The sequence below is a fragment of the Anolis sagrei genome, chromosome 6, assembly GCF_037176765.1.
Source record: "Anolis sagrei isolate rAnoSag1 chromosome 6, rAnoSag1.mat, whole genome shotgun sequence".
NCBI lineage: Eukaryota > Metazoa > Chordata > Lepidosauria > Squamata > Dactyloidae > Anolis > Anolis sagrei.
In genome coordinates this window covers 39,250,541-39,275,832 of record NC_090026.1, presented here as the reverse complement: position 1 = coordinate 39,275,832, position 25,292 = coordinate 39,250,541, and the positions used below count along the sequence as shown (strand labels likewise).

Below are 25,292 nucleotides of genomic sequence, written 5' to 3'. Positions count from 1 at the left end.
ATTACAACTCCTATAAATCAAGGTTGATTCCTCCCAAATCTCTTCTCTATTTTGCATTGGTCATGGGGATTGTGTGTGCCAAATTTGGTCCAGAACCATTATTGAACCATTGGAGGTCACAGTGCTTTGCCTTGATGCAGGGTAAACTACAACTTCCATAATGTTGAGTGAGTCCCCCAAACCCCTCCAGTATGTTTAGTGGCTGATCAATTCTGCTCTGTTTGCTGTGTACCATAGAGAAGAGAAGGAAAGGGTTATGGGAGAGGCAGTGGGCGGGATCATGCAAATCCTACACCAATGGAGAAAGAGAGAAAGAAACACTGAGATGTATGTGGTGGAAACAACACAAGGAAGGAATTGTCTCCATATGAGAGCATTCACTTGGGTGGTGGGTAGTATTGTGTTTGTGGAGGACATTGGCAGGGCTCTTGTAGATGTTCATGGTGCTCACTATAACCTGCAGTGTCATTGGAGGGAGGGCCTTTGGTGGCTCCTCAGTGTGGGAGCTATAGCCATTTTTGGAAGTGGGAATCTGTGTGGAAGTGGGAGTCCCAGCCACACACATACACACATATGTTCACTTTTATTATGTGTATGCATAGACTTTTCATTGCTTCTCTCTCTTAATTGTTTATTTATTTACAGTTCTTATATTCTGCCCTTCTCACCCCGCAGGGGACTCAGGGCGGATTACAGTCAATACATATATGGCAAACATTCAATGCCAGTTTGACAAACAACGTTTAACACACAAATACACCGTGGCTATTTAACTTTTTTCTGGCCGCCAGGGGAACTGCTGCTTTTCATCGTCCATCAGCGACACAGATGAAGTTCTTCCGCATTCCACATTCCCCGGAGTCTTTTTTCTTTATGGCCTCATAAATTAGTTAAATTTAGCCTCCCACACAAGGTGGTACCTTATTTTCCTACTTGACAGATGCAACCGTCTTTCGGGTTGCAAAGGTCGACAACGGGCTACACAATGGCTGGACACCCACTCCAGCCCGGGCTGGCTTCGAACTCATGACCTTTTGGTCAGAGTGATCTTAATGCAGCTGACACTCAGCCAGCTGCGCCACAATCCCGGTGCTTGTTGTCTTTCTTCTTTGCTTCTGACTGTCAGAGATATCTGACCTAACTACACTTTCACTTTGACCTTTGGTTCCTTATTAATGCAAATACACACACACACACACACACATCCCATATTGCTAACTTTGTTCAATCCTGTCACTTTCTCCTGATCCTTTTTCTCTGGGGTGACGCAGTGGGTTAAACCCCTGTGCCGGCAGGGCTGAAGACCAACAGGTCGCAGGTTCGAATCCAGGGAGAGCATGGATGAACTCCCTCTATCAGCTCCAGCTCTCCATTGCAGGGACATGAGAGAAACCTCCCACAAGGATGATAAAACATCAAAACATCCGGATGTCCCCTGGGCAACGTCCTTGCAGACAACCAATTCTCTCACACTAGAAGCAACTTGCAGTTTCTCAAGTTGCTCCTGACACGACAAATAAAATAAAATAAAAATCTCTGGGGTTAAAATGAGCTAAAATCCAGTTAGATCAATAAAACAGGAACTATAAATGATACTGTAGTAGCAATCAGAATAATAATTAATTTCCATCAGTAGCATTTCAGCAGTGTAATGTAATCACCAAGCTTTTGCTTCATGTTTTATTTTTATTAGCAAGCCATAAATGATGAATGGAAACTATATAACAGACAAAGGCAAATATAAATTGCAGCACCACGAAAGTTTATTGCATTGCAGTAGAAACAGAATGTAGCTTTCAGTACCACTACAAGAATACATTGCTGTAAAGTTAGAATAAAGTGAGAATTTTTTTCAACTCTAGTTCCTTATTTGCAAGAAGCTGCAAAGCTGCAATTGATTCTGGTTTCAGGAAGTTTTCTTTTGCTTGGCTGATGCTGTTTTTCATGCAATTCACTTTGTTGCCCTTTCTTCGACTGATTTCACTTGAGAGGAGACGACTTTGCCATCCACCACTTCTTCCACTATGGTTTTCACCACCCTGGTTTTGGAGGGTTCTGGTGAGGATAAAGAATTGTGACAATGTTATTTACTAATAGCATTACTAGCACCAGCATCCAGTGAGGGTAATTCTCTTACTATAAATAATATTGTGCTTACAGAACATAGTTCCAGATGGTTGAGGGTGTGTAGATCCATTACAGACTGAGATCTCCCATCACCCATATAACTATGATGTTGTAACTTCTCATCCAGTCCCTGAAACCTACCTTAAAAGCCAGTTCCTGTTTTTGAATCCAGATTATCTGCTTTGAACTGGATTATATGGCAGTGTAGACTCATATAATCCAATTCAAAGCGGATAATCTGGATTCAGAAACTGGATTACATGGCAGTGCAGATCCAGCCTCAGATGGCCAGAATAATAGCGGTCTATACTATTGCTGAGACAGACGCTGCTGGGTTACATAGCCAACTCTTGCCAGTGAACAGTTGCAACAGGACTGTCACTGTTTTTTGCTCCTTTCAGTATTAAACTCTGGACAGAAAGGCCTGATCATGTCATTTTGTAGTGCCCTACTTGGCAGCAATTTAGGGCCCTTCTACACTGACATATAATCCAGAATATTAAGGCAGATAATCTACATTAACACATTAACGGCACTCCATGCATTCATGCTGGCCACATGACCTTGGAGGTGTCTGCAGACAATGCTGGCTCTTCATCTTAGAAATGGAGATGAATACCACCCCCCAGAGTCAAACACGAGTAGACTTAATGTCAGGAGAAACCTTTACCTTTTCCATAAACCAAATTATCTGCTTTGAAATGGATTGTCTGAGTCTACACTGCCATATAATCCAGTTCAAAGCAGATAATCAGAATTTTATATAAATGTGTGGAAAGGGCCTTTGATATCTGCTTTGGATGTTTAACTAGCTTTTAAGGTGGTTTCAGGATCAGTTGAAGTTCTGAAAATAGTGCCATAATTGAAAATGAGAATATGAAACAGTTATTAATTAACTAGTTATTTATGGTAATTTTATTTGTATGCCACTTTCCCCCCAGCATGGGACTCATGGCAGCTTCCAAAGACAGTAAGTTAAAAAGGCACACAACAAATCGAAAGCCAAATAAAATAGACACAAAACAATATAAATTATTTTGAAAAAAAAGTTTTAAAAAAGAAAAATGCCCCCATAAAATGCTCCTCTGCTTACAGATTAAAAGTCATCTTAAAGAAAAACATATCTGCCTAAATTACAAAGACTTTACACCTAACTACCATACCTCTTGTTGTTTGAGGCTTATGGTGACCTTATCATGGAGTTTTCTTGGCAAGATTATCTCAAAGATGGGTTTTGCTTTTGCCTTCCCTTAGGCTGAGAGAATGTGACTTGCCCAAGGTCACTCACTGGGTTACCATAGCTAAACAAGGATTTGAACCCTGGTCTCCAGAGTTGTAGTCCCATGCTCAAACCACTGTACCAAGCTGTCACACAAGTCTAACATAACATTGGGCCCTTCCACACAGCCCTATGTCCCAGAATATCAAAGCAGAAAATCCCACATTATCTGAGTGTGGATTCAGGTAACCCAGTTCAAAGCAGATATTGTGGGATTTTCTGCCTTGATATTCTGGGATATAGGGCTGTGTGGAAGGACCCATTGTATGTGACCAAAAAGATACTAGTCACAGTTTCCAGATGTACAGATATTGGATGGTTGGCGGGGTTATGAAACATGGTTGGAAATCACTATCTCACTGACAATTTTAGGTAAGATTCAACACTAACAGTGGAGGGGCAAATTTACATTCAATTACCAATCCATTTAAAATGTGTCATGGATTGGAAGAGGTTATTATATTATTTTGCATTATGGTAGATCTGATGCAATAAGTGTTTTTCATAGTTCTTGTGTTGGTTTTTTTTTAAAAGCAAAACAAAGGCAGGATTGCAATGAATTTTTCTGAGAAACAATGTAATTGAACTTACCTCTGATGTGAACTTTTGTATCATAAGAGTGGAAACTGTTGGAAAAGAATAAAACAGTAACTGTCAATTCCATTGCAATGCTGATGGAAATTCTTTAAAAAGTAAAAAGAGAACAACTTTAAAGGAAGATGTTACATCATGTGGGTCATAGTTTTAACTGATTCTTTGCTGCTTTCATCACGAATAATATATTTGAATATACAACAGCCCACATGACAACTAAATCAAATGTCATTAGTATGTTGCTCAAGGGAAACAGAAATGATACAACTAAAATTAAACAAAATTAAAACAGAAAAGGTATTGATAGAAAAATCGTGAATGGGCTAACCTAATATATCTTGTGACCATCTTGTGAAGAAGCAGAAAAAATGCAACTCACAGCTTCCCCAGCCATCACAGCCAATGGAGTGGAGTATTGGGAGATGCAATTCAATGATGTTTGGAAAACTGTAGTAGTCCCACTACATTTGCTGGAGTTAAAAATGAACCTCTACCTTTTTTTATTTGAGAGAAGAACTTTCTAGGAATCTTTAGGTCCTCCAGTGCAATTCTACCAGAAGTTGATTATAGAATCATGCTGGAGGACCTACAAATGTCTAGAGAAGTTTTTTGAGGAGTTTCTAAGCCTTCCAGCACAAATCTATTGTTAACTACCAGCAGAATACTTAGAGATTCCTAGAGAAATCAAATCCACAAATAATAAAATCCTCAAAAGTTAAACCCACAAAGCGGAGGGCCAAATGTGCATGAGTCCCACCTTTGCCATAGTTGACATGTTGAAGATTTCAACCTCTACATATTTCTTGTTAGGGCTATTGTGTGACACCCACAGGTTGAGATCCAATGCCCCAGGAGATCAAAGTGAATCTCCTCAGCTAAGGTGGTTAGATCTCTTTACTCAGCTGAGAATAAATGTACCAGTTGTTGAACTAAAACAGAAGAAGGCAGTATAATTCCTCCTTTTGATTAATAGATTAATTGCTCCTGACTGAAGGAACTTCAACAGAAGCAGAAGAAAATTCTCCCATTAGAAAAAAATTAATTAATTGGGAATGTACATTCCTTGTAATGTCTAGTTTAAAATAATCTGGGGAGGCCCTGCTCTCGATCCCACCTCACAGGCGCTTGGCGGGGATGAGGGACAGCGCCTTCTCAGTGGTGGCCCCTCAGCTGTGGAAGTCCCTTCCTGGGGATATTAGATCGGCCCCCTCCCTCCTGACTTTTAGGAAAAGAGTAAAAACCTGGCTCTTCGAGCAAGCTTTTGGAACCTCATTGTAACCAGATAAACTCAGTATTGTGAACGAATATGGAATGGCTTAACGATGGAAATGGACATGTATGTAAATCTGGAAATCATTGATTTTTATAGTTTTAAATTGTTTTTCTATGAGTTTTAAACAATGTATTTATGTGTGTTCAGCATCTAATTGTTGCCAGTCTGTATGTCACCCTGAGTCGCCTTCAGGCTGAAAATGTTTAACCCACAAAACATGGAGATATGGCTGTAGTTCTTTTTGGACCACTACTGCCTTCATCTTTTTCTATTCAGATCATTTACTTACTTTTCCCCATCTAGCAGGCGCCTATATGTTTCAATTTCCATTTCCAGTCGGGTTTTGATGCCCAAAAGTTGTTGGTACTCTGAATTTTGGCACTCTGTTTCAGACCGGATTTGCTGTAGCTGCTCCTCGAGGTTGCTGACTTGAAGTTGTAACTGGTGAAGCTGACTGCTGTAGTTGGCTTCAGTTTCTGTTAGGGTACCTTCCAGAGAAGCTTTCTGTTGATGAGAGAAACAAATTGAAAATGACATGTTTGTTCCAAGGCCAATCAATATACATATTTTGTAAATCTGCATATCCCTGAAAATTGCCAACTGGGTGCAGAGTTTTGTTTCAGGGAATATTTGGAACTGGGGACCTGCCTGCTTGCTCAGTCTGTTGTCTGGGTGTTTTCTATTGTTTTCTATTGATAACTCCTTCTGCTTTTCCTTCTTGTAGTAATGTATTCTTAACCAGATTGGGGCCGACAGGGATTTTGCCTTGTTCTTGCAGTTGTAGCCCTATACCACCTCATCGACTTTTACACACACACACACACACACACACTTTACAAAATGACCTCCTGTTCAAATAGAGCAAAACACAAACCTTTGCCAAAAGGGACTGTAGTTCAATGTCTAATGACTGGAAGGAGCGCTTGAGTTCAATTAACTCATTCCTGGCTGAGTTTACAGCACCGGCATCATCATAGATCTGCTGCTGTAACGGTTGGCTCTGCAGATAAAAATAAAATCAATATAATGTAACTCAATCAAGGAAACAAGCAAGGAAATTTTGTTGTGCAATCCTAAAATGCATCTATTTCAGCAGTTTAGTATCTATTTTGTATATCTAGTGAATAATTAATATATAACCGTTGAGCAAATTTGCAAACTGCTCTGAGATTATTAGAAGTGGACAGGCATAGCTACAATATACTTTTTGTCCTCTATATTAGCTGGGGTTAGTGGGGCAGAAACCCCATGAAAGTGAAAAAAATACAAATAAAAACAGTTTTAAAATCTTTCTAGGAATTTCTAGGTCCTCCGGTGCAACTCTACTATAGAATCACATTGGAGAACCTACAAAAGCCTAAAGCAGTGGCTCTCAACCTGGGGTCCCCAGATGTTTTTGGCCTACAACTCCCAGAAATCCTAGCCAGTTTACCAGCTGTTAGGATTTCTGGGAGTTGAAGGCCAAAAACATCTGGGGACCCCAGGTTGAGAACCACTGGCCTAAAGAAATGGTCTCTCTAAGAATCTCTACGCTTAATTTCTGGTGGACGTAGACCATACAGGCTCACTGAAGGACTTCAGGGATTTCAAAAGAGAGAATATTAATCAACATTGCAAATCATCAAATTTGCAAAACTTAAATCCATAAATGTGGAGGGCAGATTGAAGAATTAAATGCAAATTCAGTTCAATATAGTAAATCCAGATGATTATCTGCTTCTCTTTTTTAGGAAAAGAGCAACAAATATGTTAGTATATTTTGGGTACTGTTTTATTATCTAGACCAGTGGTTCTCAACCTGTGAGTCCCCAGATGTTTTGGCCTTCAACTCCCAGAAATGCTAACAGCTGGTAGGATGGCTGGGAATTCTGGGAGTTGTAGGCCAAAACACCTGGAGAACCACAGGTTGAGAACCATTGATCTAGACAGATCCCCAAAGGGGGCCTAGACAGAGATGGATAGTCTGTTTTATGGGGGGGGGGGGGGAGTTGAAGGAGGAAAACAATTTTCCCAATTTTCTCTGGACGGCAACATAGGTGGGTGGAATAACAGGAAAGCAGGGGGAAATGGTTAAACTCCTTCAACCCCCTTCCCTGAGTACAATGGGACTATCCTCTATCTAGTGCGTCCTTGTGACATCCGCTCGAATAATGGAACAGTACTGAGAATCTGTTTGTAAATCCCAGACACAGCCATTTGAAATGTACATACATGTACATATTTACCCAAAAGTAAATATCATTGTGTTCAATGGGGTTTACTTCCAGATAAGTGTGTACAAGATAGCAGGCTTATAGTACAAATGCTACACATGCTTTTTCCCTGTACAGGTCCATTGAGTTCAATACAATTAGCTTTCTCTTCTAAGATTGATTTGTATAAACCTTTAACATTGAAAATTGATAAGGCAGGTTGGTTCACTATCCAATGTAAAGGAACAGCATACATTCCACTTCTTGTGTAATGCGTTCTGCATAGAAGTTACAAGTGAATGCACTGCATGGCATTGTCCTTCCATAGTCATTCCGCTCACCATTTTGTGGAATTGTTCTTCAGCCTCTCTGCGGTTCTGTTCTGCAAGGTCTTCATATTGCGATCTCATGTCATTCAGTAGCTTAGTCAAGTCTATCCCTGGAGCTGCGTTCATCTCTACAGTGACATCACCTGTGCTGGTACTCTTCAGCATGTTGATTTCCTGAGCAAGAATATAGAAAATGAATGAAAATAATCCTGAGGTTTGTAATTCAAGGGAAGGAAAGATCCAGCTACTGGATCTAATCTGGCCAGAAGCATTCTAAATCAGGCCAAAGAAATTCACTGTTTAAGGAGCTCCTTTGGTTGCTGTTCATCCATTGGTCCCAATTCAAGGTGCAGGTTATCACAGTTCGGGACCCACCTACTTTCATGACTGCATCTCCCTCTATAAACCTGTATGAACTCTTTAGTGAGTCCCTCCTCTCACTTCCACTATCATCACATGACTTGTGGGGATGAGGGAGAGAGCCTTCTCTACTGTGGCCCCTCGGCTCTGGAACTCACTGCCTGGTGAAATTAGGCAAGCCCCTACCTTGGTAGCTTTTAAGAAAGACCTAAAAACTTGGCTCTTCTGATGTGCCTTCAGCGAGTGACTATGTTTCCCATATGCAGTCTGTTCCAACTACTGCTCCATCCTCATGAAGCATTCCCCCCCCCCCCCCCCCGCCCTTAATGAAGGCCTAACTCTACTATTCCGGTCCTTTTGTGCTCCTCCCTCAGAAATCCATTCTTCCTCAGAAACACATTCTACATATCTCATCCAGGGTTTTATCAATTTTATTCCTAGTATATTTGGCCCGCCCACTGTGTTCTATTTCTCTATCATGTTGTTTTGCAACTGTTTATTTTATTTTGTTATTTCAGGTATTTATTTTGATGGTATTTTTGCTTATTGTATTTTATTTTGCTGTATTGTAATTTTGGGCTTGGCCTCATGTTAGCTGCCCCGAGTCCCCTTTGGGGAGATGGCGGCTGAGTATAAATAAAGATTATTATTATTATTATTATTATTATTATTATTATTATTTTACTGACACAAAAGCACAGTATGTCACAGCAAAAGAGAACTATATGCTGGATTTCGTATCACAAAATCACAAGTCAAACACTTCCCAAGCATCTAGGACTGTGTAATGATTTATTATTATTATTATTATTATTATTATTATTATTATTATTATTATTAGCATCTAGAACTAGATCTGCTCTCCCTTTCTTTCTCTAGCTTTCCTTCTTCATTTGTGTCTGAGCTCAGTCCAAAACCCTGGTATCAGGACTTTTTGGACTCTCTTTGGACCCTGTGAACTATGGTAACAATGGAACTATTCCTATGAGTATATTACAGAGCTACACTAATTATTACTGATATATCATAGCTTGTTCATGCATATCTTCAATTTGAGAAATGGCTTCAAGGCAATTCTGTGACTCAGCGGCTTTCTGTAAATAAATAATTAGCTCCTCAGATGCCAATAAATAATCACCTAGATTTTGGGCATATTGGTGCTATTTAAGTCCTATGATTGGGAAAGAATGTCGTGATGTAAAGCAGTTTGAGAATTACATAGAATTATTCTACTTGGCAGAAGAAAATGTTCCCAGCAACTGGGAGACTTGCATCGGTAATATTATCACTCCATCCTTTTCCTTCAAAAATCAATTGATTTTAAGTAATTTCAGTATCCAAGTGAGTTTTCAAGATTTACTGATGTTTATCACGTAGAATGTTTCACCAAATAAAATTGTGTATCTTCATGTCTTTTTTGTGTGTCAGGAGCGACTTGAGAAACTGCAAGTCGCTCATGGTGTGAGAGAATTGGTCATCTGCAAGGACAAGGAGCCCCCGGTGGCGCAGTGGGTTAAACCCCTGTGCCGGCAGGACTGAAGACCGACAGATCGCAGGTTCAAATCCGGGGAGTGGTGGATGAGCTTCCTCTATCAACTCCAGCTCCTCATGCGGGGACATGAGAGAAGCCTCCCACAAGGATGATAAAAACATCAAATCATCCAGGCGTCCCCTGGGCAACGTCCTTGCAGACAGCCAATTCTCTCACACCAGGAGTCACTCCTGACATGACAAAAAAAAAAAATCTGCAAGGACATTGTTCAGGTGACGCCCAGATGTTTTACCATCCTATGGGAGGCTTCTCTCATGTCCCCACATGAGAAGCTGGAGCTCACCCCGCTCTCCGGATTCGAACCGCCGACCTTTCGGTCAGCACTCCTCCCAGCACAGGAGGGGCTCCTCTTCATGCCTTTGACACCAGACTTTCCCATTTCCAACTTCTTCACTCATCTTTCGTCACTTTTCATAACTTTCTTGCCCAATAAAGTGATCTGGAGGGCTCAGAACCTTGTGTTCACAGTTTTGTAGGCTGATCTGATAAATATTCACCTGACTGGATTTTTTCCTTAGACCAATAGAGATTCTTGTGTTCATGATTAGTCTTTTAATGTTTCTCTAAGGAAATGGGATTTTCAGATAGGTTTCTTTAGACCATTATTCTTCCTATGACATATGTTGGAAGTGTTCCCAGTGAAAATACAACAGAGAAAACAATCTGCATCTAATTAACTTGATAGCTTTAGGGCTGAAAGTCTCTAAAACAGATCCATTATCTCTGCAGGGCTCAGGGGTATCACTACCTACTAGGCATTAAAGCTCAAGGCAAAGCAGAGCTCTCCAAAGAATAAAGGGTTAATTCCAGCTGCACCTATTTCCACTTTAGTCTGGATTTGCCAGTTTTACCTTACAGGCTGAAAGTATAAGATGATGAATTGCATGCAGATGACTGTGGGAAGCTCAGCCAAAACTACAGTTCCTAATCCCACATACCTTGCGTAATAATACTGGACCACACAGATAGCCATAGATAGACTAATCATTAAATCTATTTATGGCACAATCCAGACACTTTAATTTAGAGAGATAGTCATCCGGAGCCTCTAATAAGGGTGCATATCCCTCTATTGCCTTAGGTATTTTTTTTATTCTAATGATATAGCACTTCTGATCAGGAAAATAAGGTGTGTGGAACAAATGCCATATAAAATTTATTATGTTTTCTATACAACGGTGCAGCGTGATTTCATGGTATCATGACCTCATTTGACTACATAACCAACCCACACTGTTTTGTGAACCCTAATGTAGATATTTTGTTTAGATTTATGTTATTACAGAATTTTGTCTGATTATGTGTAGTTTAATTTATTGATGTCAGGATTAATTTACTGATGTTAGGTCTTAATTTGATGTTAGGCTTTAACGTTACTTTTATTTGTGGGGGTTTTCTGGGATTTCATGTTAGTATCGTGTTTTATGTAGGCATTGAATGTTTGCCATCAGGCCCGTAGCCAGGATTTTGTTTCGGGGGGGGGGGGCTGAGTCTGAATGAAAGAGGGTCTACCCTAGCAAGCCTTTTGTATCGTTACCCCAATACCCCCATGCATATGGGATATATTGAGTATAGTGATCAGATCATGGTATGAATAAACATAGCAGTTTAAATAAGGCACCAGTAAGGCCTTCTCGTGGACCACAATCAGAATTTAGTGGGGGGGGGGGCTGAAGCCCCCAAGACACCCCCACCCCACCCCGGCTACATGCCTGTTTGCCATTGTTATGCTGGAATCTGCCCTGAGTCCCCTTGGGGAGATAGGGCGGAATACAAATAAGGTTGTTGTTGTTGTTGTTGTTGTTATTATTATTATTATTTGAAACACAACAAGATGAGTCCAAAGCAGACACTCCGCTGGCTGTTGCATTGGATCACACATCAGACACTTCCCAAGTGTCTAGGACTGTGTGATATATCGTTGAATAATGTGTGCATATCCCAGTAAGGTGGCCTTCTGTAGATGGCAGATGGTAATCTTGTCAGCGCCAATTGTGTTTAAGTGCAGGCCAAGGTCTTTAGACACTGCACCCAGTGTGCCGATCACCACTGGGACCACCTTGACTGGCTTATGCCAGAGTTTTTGCAATTATTATTATTATTATTATTATTATTATTATTATTACCTTATGCTGGAAGTATAAATGAACTTTATTAATGGCCACATTGTTTATGATGATGTGTCAAAAAGTTTTGCCAATATTTTCTGCTTATCTCTACCTACTTACTCAACTGTAAGTACAATATCACCTCTATATCTGTGGGGAATATATTTCTGAACTAACAATGGAAACAAGAATATATGGATAACAGTGAACTGTATTAAAATGAATAATTTCTGCCAAAAGTTACCATGGACTTATCCTGAAGGACTTTAAAAAATCCCAGATATGTATTCTCCCTACAAATTTGCAACATGACTCTATGATAACTTCCAATGGAAGCATACCACTGAATCGCCTGGAGCACTTAGAAAATTATTTTTGCAAAAGGGAAGGTTCTTTACCTCCTCGTGATTCTTCTTCAAGTATGCCAGTTCCTCTGTCAGGCTTTCAAGCTGAGCTTCCAGGTCAGAACGGTTCATGGTCAGTTCATCAAGAACTCTACGCAGACCATTAATGTCAGATTCAACACTCTGACGGAGGAAGAGCTCATTTTCAAATCTGAAAGATAATATGTGAAAATATGAAAAGAAATCACTTGAATGATTTGTCAAGACAAGAAATGAAAGGTCAAAACTGAAACCAGGAAGTGCTTGGCACATCCAAAGCATTGGCTTGTATCTGAAGGTAAGCTATTTTAATGAAATTCATAGAAGAGAAGCTTCTTACGTCCTCAAGCCAGAGGTTGGAAAAGTTTTTTCAGATTACAACTCCTATAATATACATTGCAAGCATAGTAATGGGCATGTTGTTCTGGAGTATACTTCGGGAGTTGCAGTCTGAAAGAAAATAGCTTTTCTGCCCTTTGCATCCAACTCTTTGCAACCTTCCATGCTATTAAGAACCAGTTTGGAAAGCTAGACACATCCAAACAATATTAAAGCCAAAGGCTTTCATGGCTGGAATCACTGGGTTGTTGTAGATTTTTCGGGCTATATGACCATGTTCTAGAAGCATTCTCTCCTGACGTTTTACCTGTATCTATGGCAAGCATCTATAGAGACTTCACAACTTCTGAGGATGCTTGCCATAGATGTAGGTGAAATGTCAGGAGAGAATGCTTCTAGAACATGGCCATATAGCCCAAAAAAACCTACAACAACCCAATATTAAAGCCACCAGCCAATCACTGTTTCCCTATGTTATTAGGGAGGGAGTAGTAGGCTGGTGGTTTTCATTTTCATGAATTCAAATTGAGGTTTAGTGTCCATGCACTAAAAGAGCTATCCAAAGTGTTGAATCTGTTTTTGGAATAGGGTTCAGCATCTTAAACAATGGCCATCTGTCAGGGGTGCTTTGAATGCAATTTTCCTGCTTCTTGGCAGGGGGTTGAGCTGGATGGCCCAAAAGGTCTCTTCCAACTCTTTGATTCTATGTCTTTTAAAGCTCAGCTTGAAACCAAGTGCATATGCACTGTCCTACTGATATGGAACCATTAGCCACCACTGAATGGAGCTACCGGGGGGAGGGGGAAATGAGAAATATTCCTTATCTTAGGATATAAGCCTAATATCGAATAATTTTTCAATTCTTCAGAATCTTTCTGAGCCAATATCAAATTATCTAGAAGGGTCCCCAGCCTTCAAGAGAGGCTGCAGGTGGATAAAAAGAAGTAGGAAGGAAATAAGGAAAAATCAATAAGATTCATGGAAACCAATGGAATGTTATGATTTCACTGGGTCTGTTCTACATATGACAATATCTAACTTGAGAAATAGCATACAAAAGGAGGAATATATTACTATACATGGGATTTAGATTTCACACTTTCATTCGCACTTTTGGAACTTAATCATACTAACTCTCACATTGCTGGAAGTAAGTTTTCAGGGTTGGAGCAGACTAGAACATTGTGGTCCACAAGAACTCTTAAAGCAAAAAGTATTGTGTTTACTTACTTGAGGCGGAAATCATCAGCAGCAAGCCTGGCATTGTCAATCTGTAAGACTACATTGGCATTGTCAATTGTTGTATTGACTATCTGGAGTGAAAACATAAAAAGAAGAGAGCAACATTTGTTCAGTGGTGCTGTTTCATTTCCAAACTAATGGCAGATAAATTTGTGCATAATCAGGGTTTACAATTATAGGAACATTAGAAAGAAGGAAAAATGTAATTGAATTTATTCAGTGGGCTATCTCCTAGGAATTGGATATAGGATTGCACTTTTGGTCCCCCCCCCCCCCCAAATAAACATTGCACTAATATATGCTTTCTTAAACTTTCCTTACCGCATACATTTAGAATATGATGAAAAGGCAACAAAATTGGTTTTTAGAGCATTTCCCCCCAACAAATGTAGTAATTATTGTGATCTATAATGACTTGTCATTATTGTGCTTTATAAATTTTGTGAAAGCATGGTTAAATTTAAATTAAGTATATAGCAACCATTATGTACAATTAATGTGAAAATAAATAATAATAATAATAATATTTATTTATACCCTGCCACCATCTCCCCAAGGAGGACTCGGGGTGGTTAACATAAGGCCAAGCCCAACTATTACAATAAAACAAAATAAAATACATACAACAGGCAATAACTCAAGAAAGGAACATTGACACTTTTGAACTTAACAAATTTGAACTTAAGACAGTTTGCTTCCATTAACTCCACAATTCAAGTGTGAATTGGGGCTGTTCACCTCAAGAAAGCAAATGTGTGAAATTTCCTGTCCAGATCATATTGGGCAGTTTTACACATTTTATTGAACTCCATTGGATACTGACTCATATGCATAATTGAGATATACATTATCTGCCATGTGAACTCCAGAGAAATGAGAGCGACCAATTAGAGAAATAAATGAGAAGTACATAAAATAATATTCTTTATACATAAATTTCAATACGAGCCCTCGGTGGTGCAATGGATGTGCTGGCAGGACTGAAGACCGACAGGTTAGAGGTTCAAATCCAGGGAGAGTGCAGATGAGCTCCCTCTGTCAGCTCCGGCTCCCCAAATAGGGACATGAGAAAAGTCCCCCACAAGGATAGTAAAACATCAAAAAATCCAGGTGTCCCCTGAGCAAAACCCTTGCAGACGGCCAATTCTATCACATTAGAAGTGACTTGCAGTTTCTCAAGTCATCCCTGACGAAATAAATAAATAAAATAGAAGCAATGATGAAAATGTCAACTTATTTGGTATTTATTATGTATAATGTATTCCAAAATCTTGAGATCTTGACCGTAGTATGAGGCAATATTTATTTTGGGCTGGTTTCTGTATTTATATGTTTAAACATTTCAAGCTTGAATATGAAGGCATTTCTGAGTTTAAGTAAATTCTTCAAAAATAAACAGAAGTACATGTTTTCACCAGTCAAATTCAATTCCAGGCATGGGCAAAGGTTGGCCCTCCCGGTGTTTTGGACTTCAACTCCCACAATTCCTAACAGCCTACCGGCTGTTAGGAATTGTGGGAGTTAAAGTCCAAAACACCGGGAGGGCCAACCTTTGCCCATGCCTGAGCTATTCCCACCGTTGAAAAGACTAAATTTTACTTAACTTGCTCTAAAAGTATTAAAGCCAAGAAGTCTCAGGAAAAGGAAGGGGTAATCTACCAATGCCATAGACACGACTGAATATAGAGTGACTGAAACATGGACTTTGACAAGGCAAACACTGAAAGCCCTGGATTTGGATGAAGGGAGGTTGTTCATTTTGATACCTCCCATATTTTAATTTTAAAACTCTGAAAATATTTCCACCCTGGTTGGGGATAAATTTTCAGCATTGAGCATATTTTAAAATTCAAAAAGGAAGGGAAATACTCGTATATTCTTGATATCACCTTGACAGAACTGAACTACATTGGAGCAGCAAAAGAATGCTTCATTTGCTGCCTTTGGCTCTACAAGTTTCTGTCCAAAGGCCACAAACAATCCTTCTGAACTTTTTAATTTTCTCACCTTATTGCGAAGGTCTTCAATGATCTGATGATATTTGGTGTAGTCACGGACCACTCCGGGAGCTCCTGGTCCATTTTTTTCATACCAATGGCGGATTTTAAGCTCAAGTTCGGAATTGGCTTCTTCCAGAGAGCGCACTTTTTCCAAGTAGTTTGCCAAGCGGTTGTTAAGGTTCTGCATGGTTTCCTTTTCAGCACCAGCCAAAAAGATACTGTCACCAGTTCCAAAGCCACTACTTGAAGCCATAGCGGAACTGGTACGATAGTTTCCTCCATAGTTGCCACCTGGCATAGAAGCGCTACCAAAGCCAGCTCCTCCACCAAAGCCAGCTCCTCCACCAAAGCCAGACCCTCCACCAAAACCAGATCCTCCACCAAAGCCAGATCCTCCACCAAAGCCGGATCCTCCAGTGCTAAAGCTCACTCCACTCCCATACCCACCTCCACTTCCAAAGCCTGCTCCGCCAAAGCCACCGCACACACTCCCTCCGCAACCACTGCCAAGTGCTGCCAGAGAACCCCCTCCATAGCCATGCATGCCGCTTCCTCCACTGCCCAACAACTTGATGCCACTATTACCTCCGGCAATGGAAGAGATTCTCCTGGATGCAGTAGAGATCCTAAGAGACATTATAACTTAGTGGTGAGGGTTGTTAAATTGCAGCAGGGAAAGTGAAAAGGCAGAGTCAAAAGCTAGGCAATCAATGTGCTAACAAGGGAAGCTTTCCCTTTTATATCAGATCCCTAGCGTGTTGCTTTTGCAATGCCTCCTACCTGTGGCAAAATATTTTTTTGACTATGTAGCAGATCTAACCTGAGTGACTCTCCCTTCCCCCACCATAATTTAGGCTAATACTGTGTCCATTTGCAGTTTGGTGCCCTGAGGGTTTTGGTGATGCTGAGGGCGGAGCAGGGTGGAACAAAGTTAAAAATTCATTATGGTATTGTAATTGTAGATGAGTAATTCTCTTCTTCCCCCTTCCCCCCACCTTCCCTCAGATGCAAGGCACAATACTCTTAATTCCCAAGGCAAATCTCTTGCGTTACCATATAAGCTCCCACTGTTCATTCACATGCTATAATAATGGTAGCATTTGGTGCTTGTTTGCCTAGCTGACAAAAGTTTCCTTTATGGATATTATTTCTGCTGGGATTGGGATGAATTTAGGTAATTTTAGATTCTGTATTTTACCACCTTCAAGAGCTCAGCCACATTGTATGGTAATATGATGTGCCTCATATCAAGATGGAATGAATTTCAATTTTGCTTTGTTTGGGGACTCTTGGTGGCACAGTGGGTTAAAGCGCTGAGCTGCTGAACTTGCTGACCGAAAGGTTGCAGGTTCGAATTCGGAGAGTGGTATGAGCTCCCGCTGTTAGCCCCAGCTTCTGCCAACCTAGTAGTTGGAAAACATGCAAATGTGAGTAGATCAATAGGTAGCAGGTTCGAATCTGGTAACGGTGTGAGCTCCTGCTGTTAGCCCCAGCTTCTGCCAACCTAGCAGTTTGAAAACATGCAAATGTGAGTTGATCAATAGGTATCACTCCAGTGGGAAGGGAACAGCGCTCCATGCAATCATGCTGGCCACATGTCCTTGGAGGTGTCTATGGACAACGCCGGCTCTTTGGCTTAGAAATGGAGATGAGCACCATAACCCAGAGTCGGACACGACTGGACTTAATGTCAGGGGAAAACCTTTACCTTTACCTGGGGACTCTGCTTCATTTTACCAAGTTTGATCTCAGTTCCCTGATTCAATGCCTTGCCCTGATGCAGAATGTCTTTTCTTGGTTGCTTTGGAATAGAATATGTACTATTATCATTAAAAAACTGCCTTTCAAAAACTGCATTTTAAACCAGTGCCTGAGAGTATCGCTATTATCCAGTTGCCAATCTAACTCCGCAAAACTCAAGAAGCAGTGGCAGCGACCCTTGCAAGGTCTTGTTGTAACTTTTTGTCATTCTACGGCTCACTGGTGGGAGAGGGATGAACGTGTCATCTTTCAGGGTCCCACTCACCAATTCTTTGGTTGTTATGGCAGGCTGCCTTTTAAGATGGGTTTTAAGGGGCATTTGCAGTTGTAGCAATGGATCGTGCATGTGCATTCCAAAAATTGCAAGGTTGTAAGCCTAGTCAATTGACACTGGCTGGACTTAAAACATTGTTTTTCTATTGGCCATAGTTTTTTTTAAAGGACAGGATGACCTTTGAGATTATAACCTTTTGGAAAACCAGAATCTCTAAAGCCTTTTGGAAGTGTGACCTTTTCAAGATTCATTGGCATTCACTACTATTTGAAAAATCATAACCCTTTTGCCAAGTATGATCTTCCTGAACCATGGTCATGAAAACAGTTGGAAATAGTACAACTGTGACAGTTTGTTGGTTGTATCTCAGGGAAGTGTACCTAAACAACTAATTCCAAGATTCCATAGAAGCTGTGCCAGTTAAGATGTTATGTACGCCTTCAAGTCACCTGCTGACTTATGGTGACCCTGTTCATTTCATAGGGTTTTCTTGGTGAAGGAATGCTTAGAGGTGGTTTTTGCCAGTTCCTCCCTTTGGAATATTTACAGCACCTGGTATGCATTGGCAGTGCTCATCCAAGCACTAGCCAGGGCTGGCCCTGCTTAGCTTCCAAGATCAGATGGGTTCTAGTGCTTTTCGGTTATTTAGGCTCTGAGTTTATATTGCTCTGGAAAGGCAATATAACATAATGATTTGAATAGCCACCATTTTCAATCACAGCATACTATGGAAAATCCAAGAGAGTTGAAGGAGCCTAAAATGTACGCTATATTCCAGAGCGACTTCCTTGTACCAAGCTCATTTTGAAAGATGTTATAATTAATAAAAAGCAACTAACACATGTGCTTCAATCCAGAAATCTCTGTGCTACCTTTGGGTGCCTCTGCCATCTGAGGTGGCTTTGGAAGAATGGCTTCTTATTTATTATTTATTTATTTACAGTATTTGTATACCGCTTTTCTCACCCCGAAGGGGACTCAAAGCGGTTTCCACATAGGTAATGGCCAAATTCAATGCCAGCACAAACAATTACAATTATACGATTACAGTTAGACATAAATCAAATTAAAATACATCCATAAATAGTAGAACAATAATTAAAACAGTAAACAATCTCATCCATCGAATCGCCGTTCCAGTCATTGTCTTTCCAAAATGCTGCATAGATTTGTTTCTACTGCTCGAAGGCCTGGTCCCAAAAACATGTTTTTAATTTTTTCCTAAAAGCCAGGAGGGAGGGAGCGGATCTTACCTCATTTGGGAGAGTGTTCCATAGGCAGGGGGTCACAGCCGAGAAGGCCCTGGCAGGGCCTCCCCGGATGATCTTAGATTACGAGGTGGGACATAGGGGCAGATGCGTTCGGACAAGTAAGCTGGGTCAGAACCGTATAGAGCTTAGTTGTGGTATCTTGTTATCAAAACTGTCTCCCTAGAGCAGGGGTCCTCAAACTTTTTAAACAGAGGGCCAGATCACAGTCCCTCAAACTGTTGGAAAGCCAGATTATAATTTGAAAAAAAACCCCCCAACAACAAACATAAATGAATTCCTATGCACACTGCACATATCTTACTTGTAATGCAAAAAAAAAAAACCCACTTAAAAATAATACAATAATTAAAATGAAGAACAATTTTAACAAATAAAAACAAAAAATAGTATTTCAATGGGAAGTGTGGGCCTGCTTTTAGCTGATGAGATGGGATTGCTGTTGTTGTTGTGTGCTTTCAAGTCATTTCAAACTTAGGTTGACCCTGAGCGAGGGCCAGGTAAATAACCTTGGAGGGCCGTATCCGGCCCCCGGGCCTTAGTTTGAGGACCCCTGCCCTAGAATTTCACTTGTTGTCAATGCTGTTTTCTTTAACTTAAGGTGAAACCTTTATAAATCTTCCCCTTTGTGGCTATTTTAATTCTTACTCTTAACACTATTTATGACTCTTTTTCAGAATGCCACTATAATGGTATTGTTTTGTCTGTGTTATATTATGATGTCATTGTTTTGCCTGTGGTTTCATCAACCACTGAGAAAACATTGGTTGTTCATTATTTATTTTATTATTGTAGTGTGCTTTCAAATAGTTTCTGATGACTAAAGCTTCTATCCAAGGAATTCTTGGTAAGATAAGTTCAGAGAGAGCCTCCCTTTGCCTTCCTTCCAGGTGGAAAGAGTGTGATTTGCTCAAAGTCACTTGGTTGGTTTTCATGGCCAAGCAGGGATCTTAACCCTGGTCTCTGGAGTTTTTGTCTACTGCTCAAACCATTATACACAGGCTCACTCTTATTTGTTAAGCCTCCCTCCCCCACCCAACAAAGGCTTTTGTTTTGCTACAAGTTGCATACTTGTAGAATTCTTAGGCTGAATTTACACCGCCAAATAATGCAGTGAACCCTAAGATCTTCCGGGGTGGCCCTTCTTTCACTCCAACCCCCGTCGCAAGCATTGTTGGTGAGGACGAGAGAGAGGGCTTTCTCGGTGGTGACCCCTTGCCTCTGGAACACCCTTCCGAGGGAAATAAGACAGGCCTCCCCGGAGAGCTTGAAGACCTGGTAAGAGCTTGAAGACCAGGTGTTTTCACCAAGCCTTTGAGAATGACTAGTATTAGTCCAGCCCCGGGCATTGTTAGAATCCGGCCTTGTACCTTCCACCTACATATCCCGGACAGCCCTCTAACAGGCCCAGGAAATGAGCAGCCACAGGCCCATAATTACTATTGCTGGTGGTCAGTAATAGTAATAATAATAATAATAATAATAATAATAATAATAAACTTTTTTTGTACCCCGCCACCATCTCCCCAAAGGAGACTTGGAGCGGCTTACATGGGGCCAAGCCCGAACAAAAATTACAATATAACAGTACAAATTACAATCAAATAAACAACATAACAGTAAAATATTTACCCATTTCCCAACTCTTCATATCCTGGTTTGCACTAGCCCGGCGTATTTCCCGGCCCTTCATATCCTGGTTTGCACTAGCCCGGCACATTTCCTGGTCCTTCTTATCCTGGTTTGCACTAGCCCGGCGTATTTCCCGGCCCTTCATATCTTGGTTTGCACTAGCCCGGCGCATTTCCTGGTCCTTCATATCCTGGTTTGCACTAGCCCGGCCCATTTCCTGGTCCTTCATATCCTGGTTTGCACTAGCCCGGCCCATTTCCCAGCCCTTCATATCCTGGTTTGCACTAGCCTGGCCCATTTCCCGGCCCTTCATATCCTTGTTTGCACTAGCCTGGCCCATTTCCCGGCCCTTCATATTCTGGTTTGCACTAGCCTGGCCCATTTCCCGGCCCTTCATATCCTGGTTTGCACTAGCTTGGCACATTTCCCGGCCCTTCATATCCTGGTTTGCACTAGCCCGGCCCAGCCCTTTTTAATTGTCTAGGCCCAGTTTTGAAATCTTGGTCCTAACAATATGCATGAAGAATAGTCAGGATTACTTTTATTATATATGTGTCATTTTGATAAGTTTATGCTTATGTTGTTTTGATAACTTTTATGTTTATGTTGTTTATTCTGTATGTTTTGGTGTTTGTTACTTGGAAACCGCCGAGTCCTCTTGGGGAGATAGAGCGGTATATAAATAAAGTTTTATTTGTATATTATATGGATCTACACTTGCCATATCATTCAGTTTAAAATGCCTCACTTGGCAGTGTAGATCCAGCCTTAAATGTCTTCCATATCAGGCATGGGCATGTAGAATGTCTTTGTAAAGTATGAGATATTTGTTTTTAATAAAGCACAGTTGGAAACTTTAAATAGAAAGGCCCATCTCATAAACCTTCTTTATATTACAGTGTGACTACAAATTGCTTAATTTTATTGTGTCAAATAGTGAATTCCAAGAATTAATTATATCTTAAATATCTTAAAATGGAAGCCATGAGGTTTCGGTTTTTACAAGTAGCAGAAATACCAGTTCTCCTCGATGAGAAACTAGTTATTATACTCCAGACCATCTTCTCTTCTCTGCTATTCATGCTAGTCTTTCTCTTTCCAACTCAGCTCATCCATCCTGTACCAGTTAGAAGCCCTTTAGCTATTTTTTCCAGTGCCCTTTCTCTTTCATTCTGTTTTTTATCCTCTATCCCAATGTTTTTATCTTCTATCCCAATGTGACTCTATCCCAATGTGACTACTGCAATGCTCTCTACGTGGGGCTGCCTTTGAAAACTTCTCAGAAACTTCGATTACTCCAATGGTCGGAAGCCAGGTTGTTAAACAGAGCGGCATGCAGGGAGCATACTACTCCTTTGTTGCGCCAGCTCCACTGGCTGCCGATCAGCTTCCGAGCACAATTCAAAGTGATGGTTTTAATCTTTAAAGCCCTGAACAGTTCTCGCTCAGATTACCTGTCTGAATGTTTCTCCTGCTATGAACCATCACGAAGCTTAAGATCAGGAGAGGCCCTGCTCTCAATCCCACCACTTTCGCAAATGCAGTTGGTGGGGATGAGAGACAGGACCTTCTCGGCAGTGGACATCAGGTTGGCCACCTCCCTCCAGTCCTTTAGAAGACAACTGAAGACTTGGCTTTGGGACCAGGCATTCGACTAGAGGACAGCGGCAATTGGAAAGGAAATTTTGGACATTTGCGACATTGGATTTATCCAGCTTGATCTTGGTTTTAAATGGCACGTTAATTTATTGTTGAATGCATTTATTAATGAATTTGTATAATGTTTTAAAATGATTTTTATTGTTTTAATTGTAATTCTTGTGGTGTATGTGTTGATAGCATCATATGATGCTTATGTGAGACTGCCCTGAGTCCCCCTTTGTGGGGAGAAGGGCAGGATAGAAATGTATGAAATAAATAAATAAATAAATAATTTTCTTTCTCCCTGGTCTTTTCTTCAAGGTCTCCACACTTCCACTTATCAGGAATCAGAACCCACCCACTTTTCAAATGCTTAGAGCAGGGGTCCTCAAACTATGGCCCAGGGCCAGATACGGCCCTCCAAGGTAATTTATCCGGCCCTTACTCAGGGTCAACCTAAGTCTGAAACGACTTGAAAGCACACAAAACAACAACAATCCTATCTCATCAGCCAAAAGCAGGCCCACACTTCCCATTGGAATACTAATAAGTTTATATTTGTTAAAATTGTTCTTTTAATTATTGTATTGTTTTTAAGTGTTTTTTTGCACTACAACTAAGATATGTGCATTGTGCATAGGAATTCATTCCTTTTTTTTTTCCAAATTATAATCCGGCCCTCCAACAGTTTAAGGGACTGTGACCTGGCCCTCTGTTTAAAAAGTTTAAGGACCTCTGGCTTAGAGTTTGGGCACCTTGACCCAGAGATGCCTAAAGGCCTCTCAAGAGAATGAACCTCCCAGACTTTCTCTCTGGTGGAGGATTTGGCACCTAGTGGCTTAAAACGATACTGCAGGCTATAGACAAGTTTTAATTAAGAAATGTTAATTAATGCCTTTTTAAAAAGCAAACTAACCCTTAGGTGCTCACCTTTAGGGTCCCCTAAATAACTTCGCCAAGTTTCAGGTGACTTGGTTTCACAATCTTGGAACAGCCAGACAGGCAGGCAGACAGTCACATTATTGCGGTGACTATCTTTCAGTGTGAGAGTAGCAGAAAAATTCTAAATTATAGTATTTCTTAGTATTGTGAATAGTCTTGGCAATAGTTTCCTTGTGTGTCCTTTTTGTTGCACCATTCAATATCAAGTGTTTTTTAAATCGGAGGGTAAGACATTTCATCACCCTGTTCCATCATTTCTCAATGTCGTTATGAATGGAAACCTCCTAAAACAGTGATTCTCAACCTTCATAATGCTGTGACCCCTTAATACAGCTCCTCATGTTGTGGTGACCCCCAATCATAAAATTATTTTCGCTGCTACTTCAGAATTGTCATTTTGCTACTGTTACAAATCATCATGTAAATATCTGATATGCAGGATGCATCTTCATTCACCGGACCAAATTTGGCACAAATACCTGATACGCCCAAATTTGAATACTGCTGGGTTTTTTTTGAGGGGGGGGGGGGAGTTGGTTTTGTCATTTGGGAGTTGTAGTTGCTGGGATTTATAGTTCACCTACAATCAAAGAACACTCTGAACTCCACCAGCAATTGAACCAAACTTGGCAAACAGAATGCCCATGACCAACAGAAAATATTGGAAAGGTTTGGTGAGCATTGACCTTGAGTTTTGGAGTTGTAGTTTACCTATATCCAGAGACCACTGTGGACTCAACCAATGATGGATCTGGACCAAATTTGGCATGTATACTCAATATGCCCAAATGTGAATTCTGGTGGAATGTGGGGGGAAACAGACCTTGACATTTGGGAGTTGTAATTGCTGGGATTTATAGTTAACCTACAATCAAAGAGCATTCTGAACCCCACCAATGATAGCATTGGGTCAAACTTTCCACACAGAACCCCCATGACCTCCAGGTTGAGAAATACTGTCCTAAAATAAGGATTCTTGTTAAACTGTGCAGTGCTGAATGTTCTTAAAATGAATTACTGTAGAAGACAACAATATCAATTTGATCAACTTACTGCCAACATGTGGGATAGTGAGGATGAGTTAAGGCCCCAATCTACACTGCCATATTATCCAGTTTCTGAATTCAGATTAACTGCATTGAACTATATTATATAGCAGACTCGTATAATCCAGTTCAAAGCAGGGGGTTGTTGTGAGTTTTCCAGGTTGTATGGCTATATTCCTGAAGCATTCTTTCCTGATGATTCGCCCACATCTATGGCAATCATCCTCAGAGGTTGTGAGGTCCTTATAACTTCTGAGGATGCCTGCCATAAATGTGGGCAAAACTTCAGGAGAGAATGCTTCTGGAACATGGCCATACAGCCTGGAAATCACACAGCAACCCAGTGATTTTGGCCATCAAAGCCTTCAATAACACAGTTCAAAGCAGTTAATCTTGATTCTGAAACTGGATTATATGGCAGTGTAGATCCAGCCAAAGCCGGCCCCTTTACATTGCTGTCCTCAACATTCTCTACGTAAGGATAGAGTTACTATTAAATCTCTATTTGCATACCATTGCCGTTGTCCTGCTGACACTAGCTATTTATACTTTGATTAATATTTTTAAATCCAGATCAACAAACATGAAAGATAGCTGGTAATTTTATTGCTAAGTGATATGTTAAGTAAGCTGGGGATGGTTCAATATTTTCTTTCACTGGAGATTAGGGAGATCTCTCGGCATCTAGCCAGTGCCGAACTCTTTAAAGTAGTTGTCTGCACTGTGAGAAAAAGCCTAAAGCAAGGGAGGAAAAAGGATTTAAGCAACAACATCTCTGTAGGTTCACTAGGGAGCGATATTGGCGCATGCAAACTGATGTCCTTTTGAAACTGTGGACATTTCCTAATGTATTCGGATATGACAAATTATGCTTCGCAGCGGTCACCAAAGTAATACAAAACAGACAACTGCAAGAAATTATGCAAAATCAATATTTGCTTTCCCAGAAA

The 25,292-nt window shown here is 40.6% G+C and overlaps 1 protein-coding gene across 1 annotated transcript; it reads right to left on the bottom strand.

The window, feature by feature from the left end:
• Window positions 1-1,741: 1,741 nt before the first annotated feature.
• On the bottom strand, window positions 1,742-16,462 carry LOC132778252 (keratin, type I cytoskeletal 24-like). The gene is made up of 8 exons (XM_060781020.2): window positions 15,786-16,462; window positions 13,767-13,849; window positions 12,213-12,369; window positions 7,807-7,968; window positions 6,148-6,273; window positions 5,563-5,777; window positions 3,998-4,032; window positions 1,742-2,055 (listed from the first exon to the last, which is right to left on the bottom strand). The coding sequence occupies exons 1-8, from the start codon at window positions 16,413-16,415 to the stop codon at window positions 1,952-1,954; spliced, it is 1,512 nt and encodes a 503-aa protein (XP_060637003.2). The 5' UTR covers window positions 16,416-16,462; the 3' UTR covers window positions 1,742-1,951.
• Window positions 16,463-25,292: the final 8,830 nt, after the last annotated feature.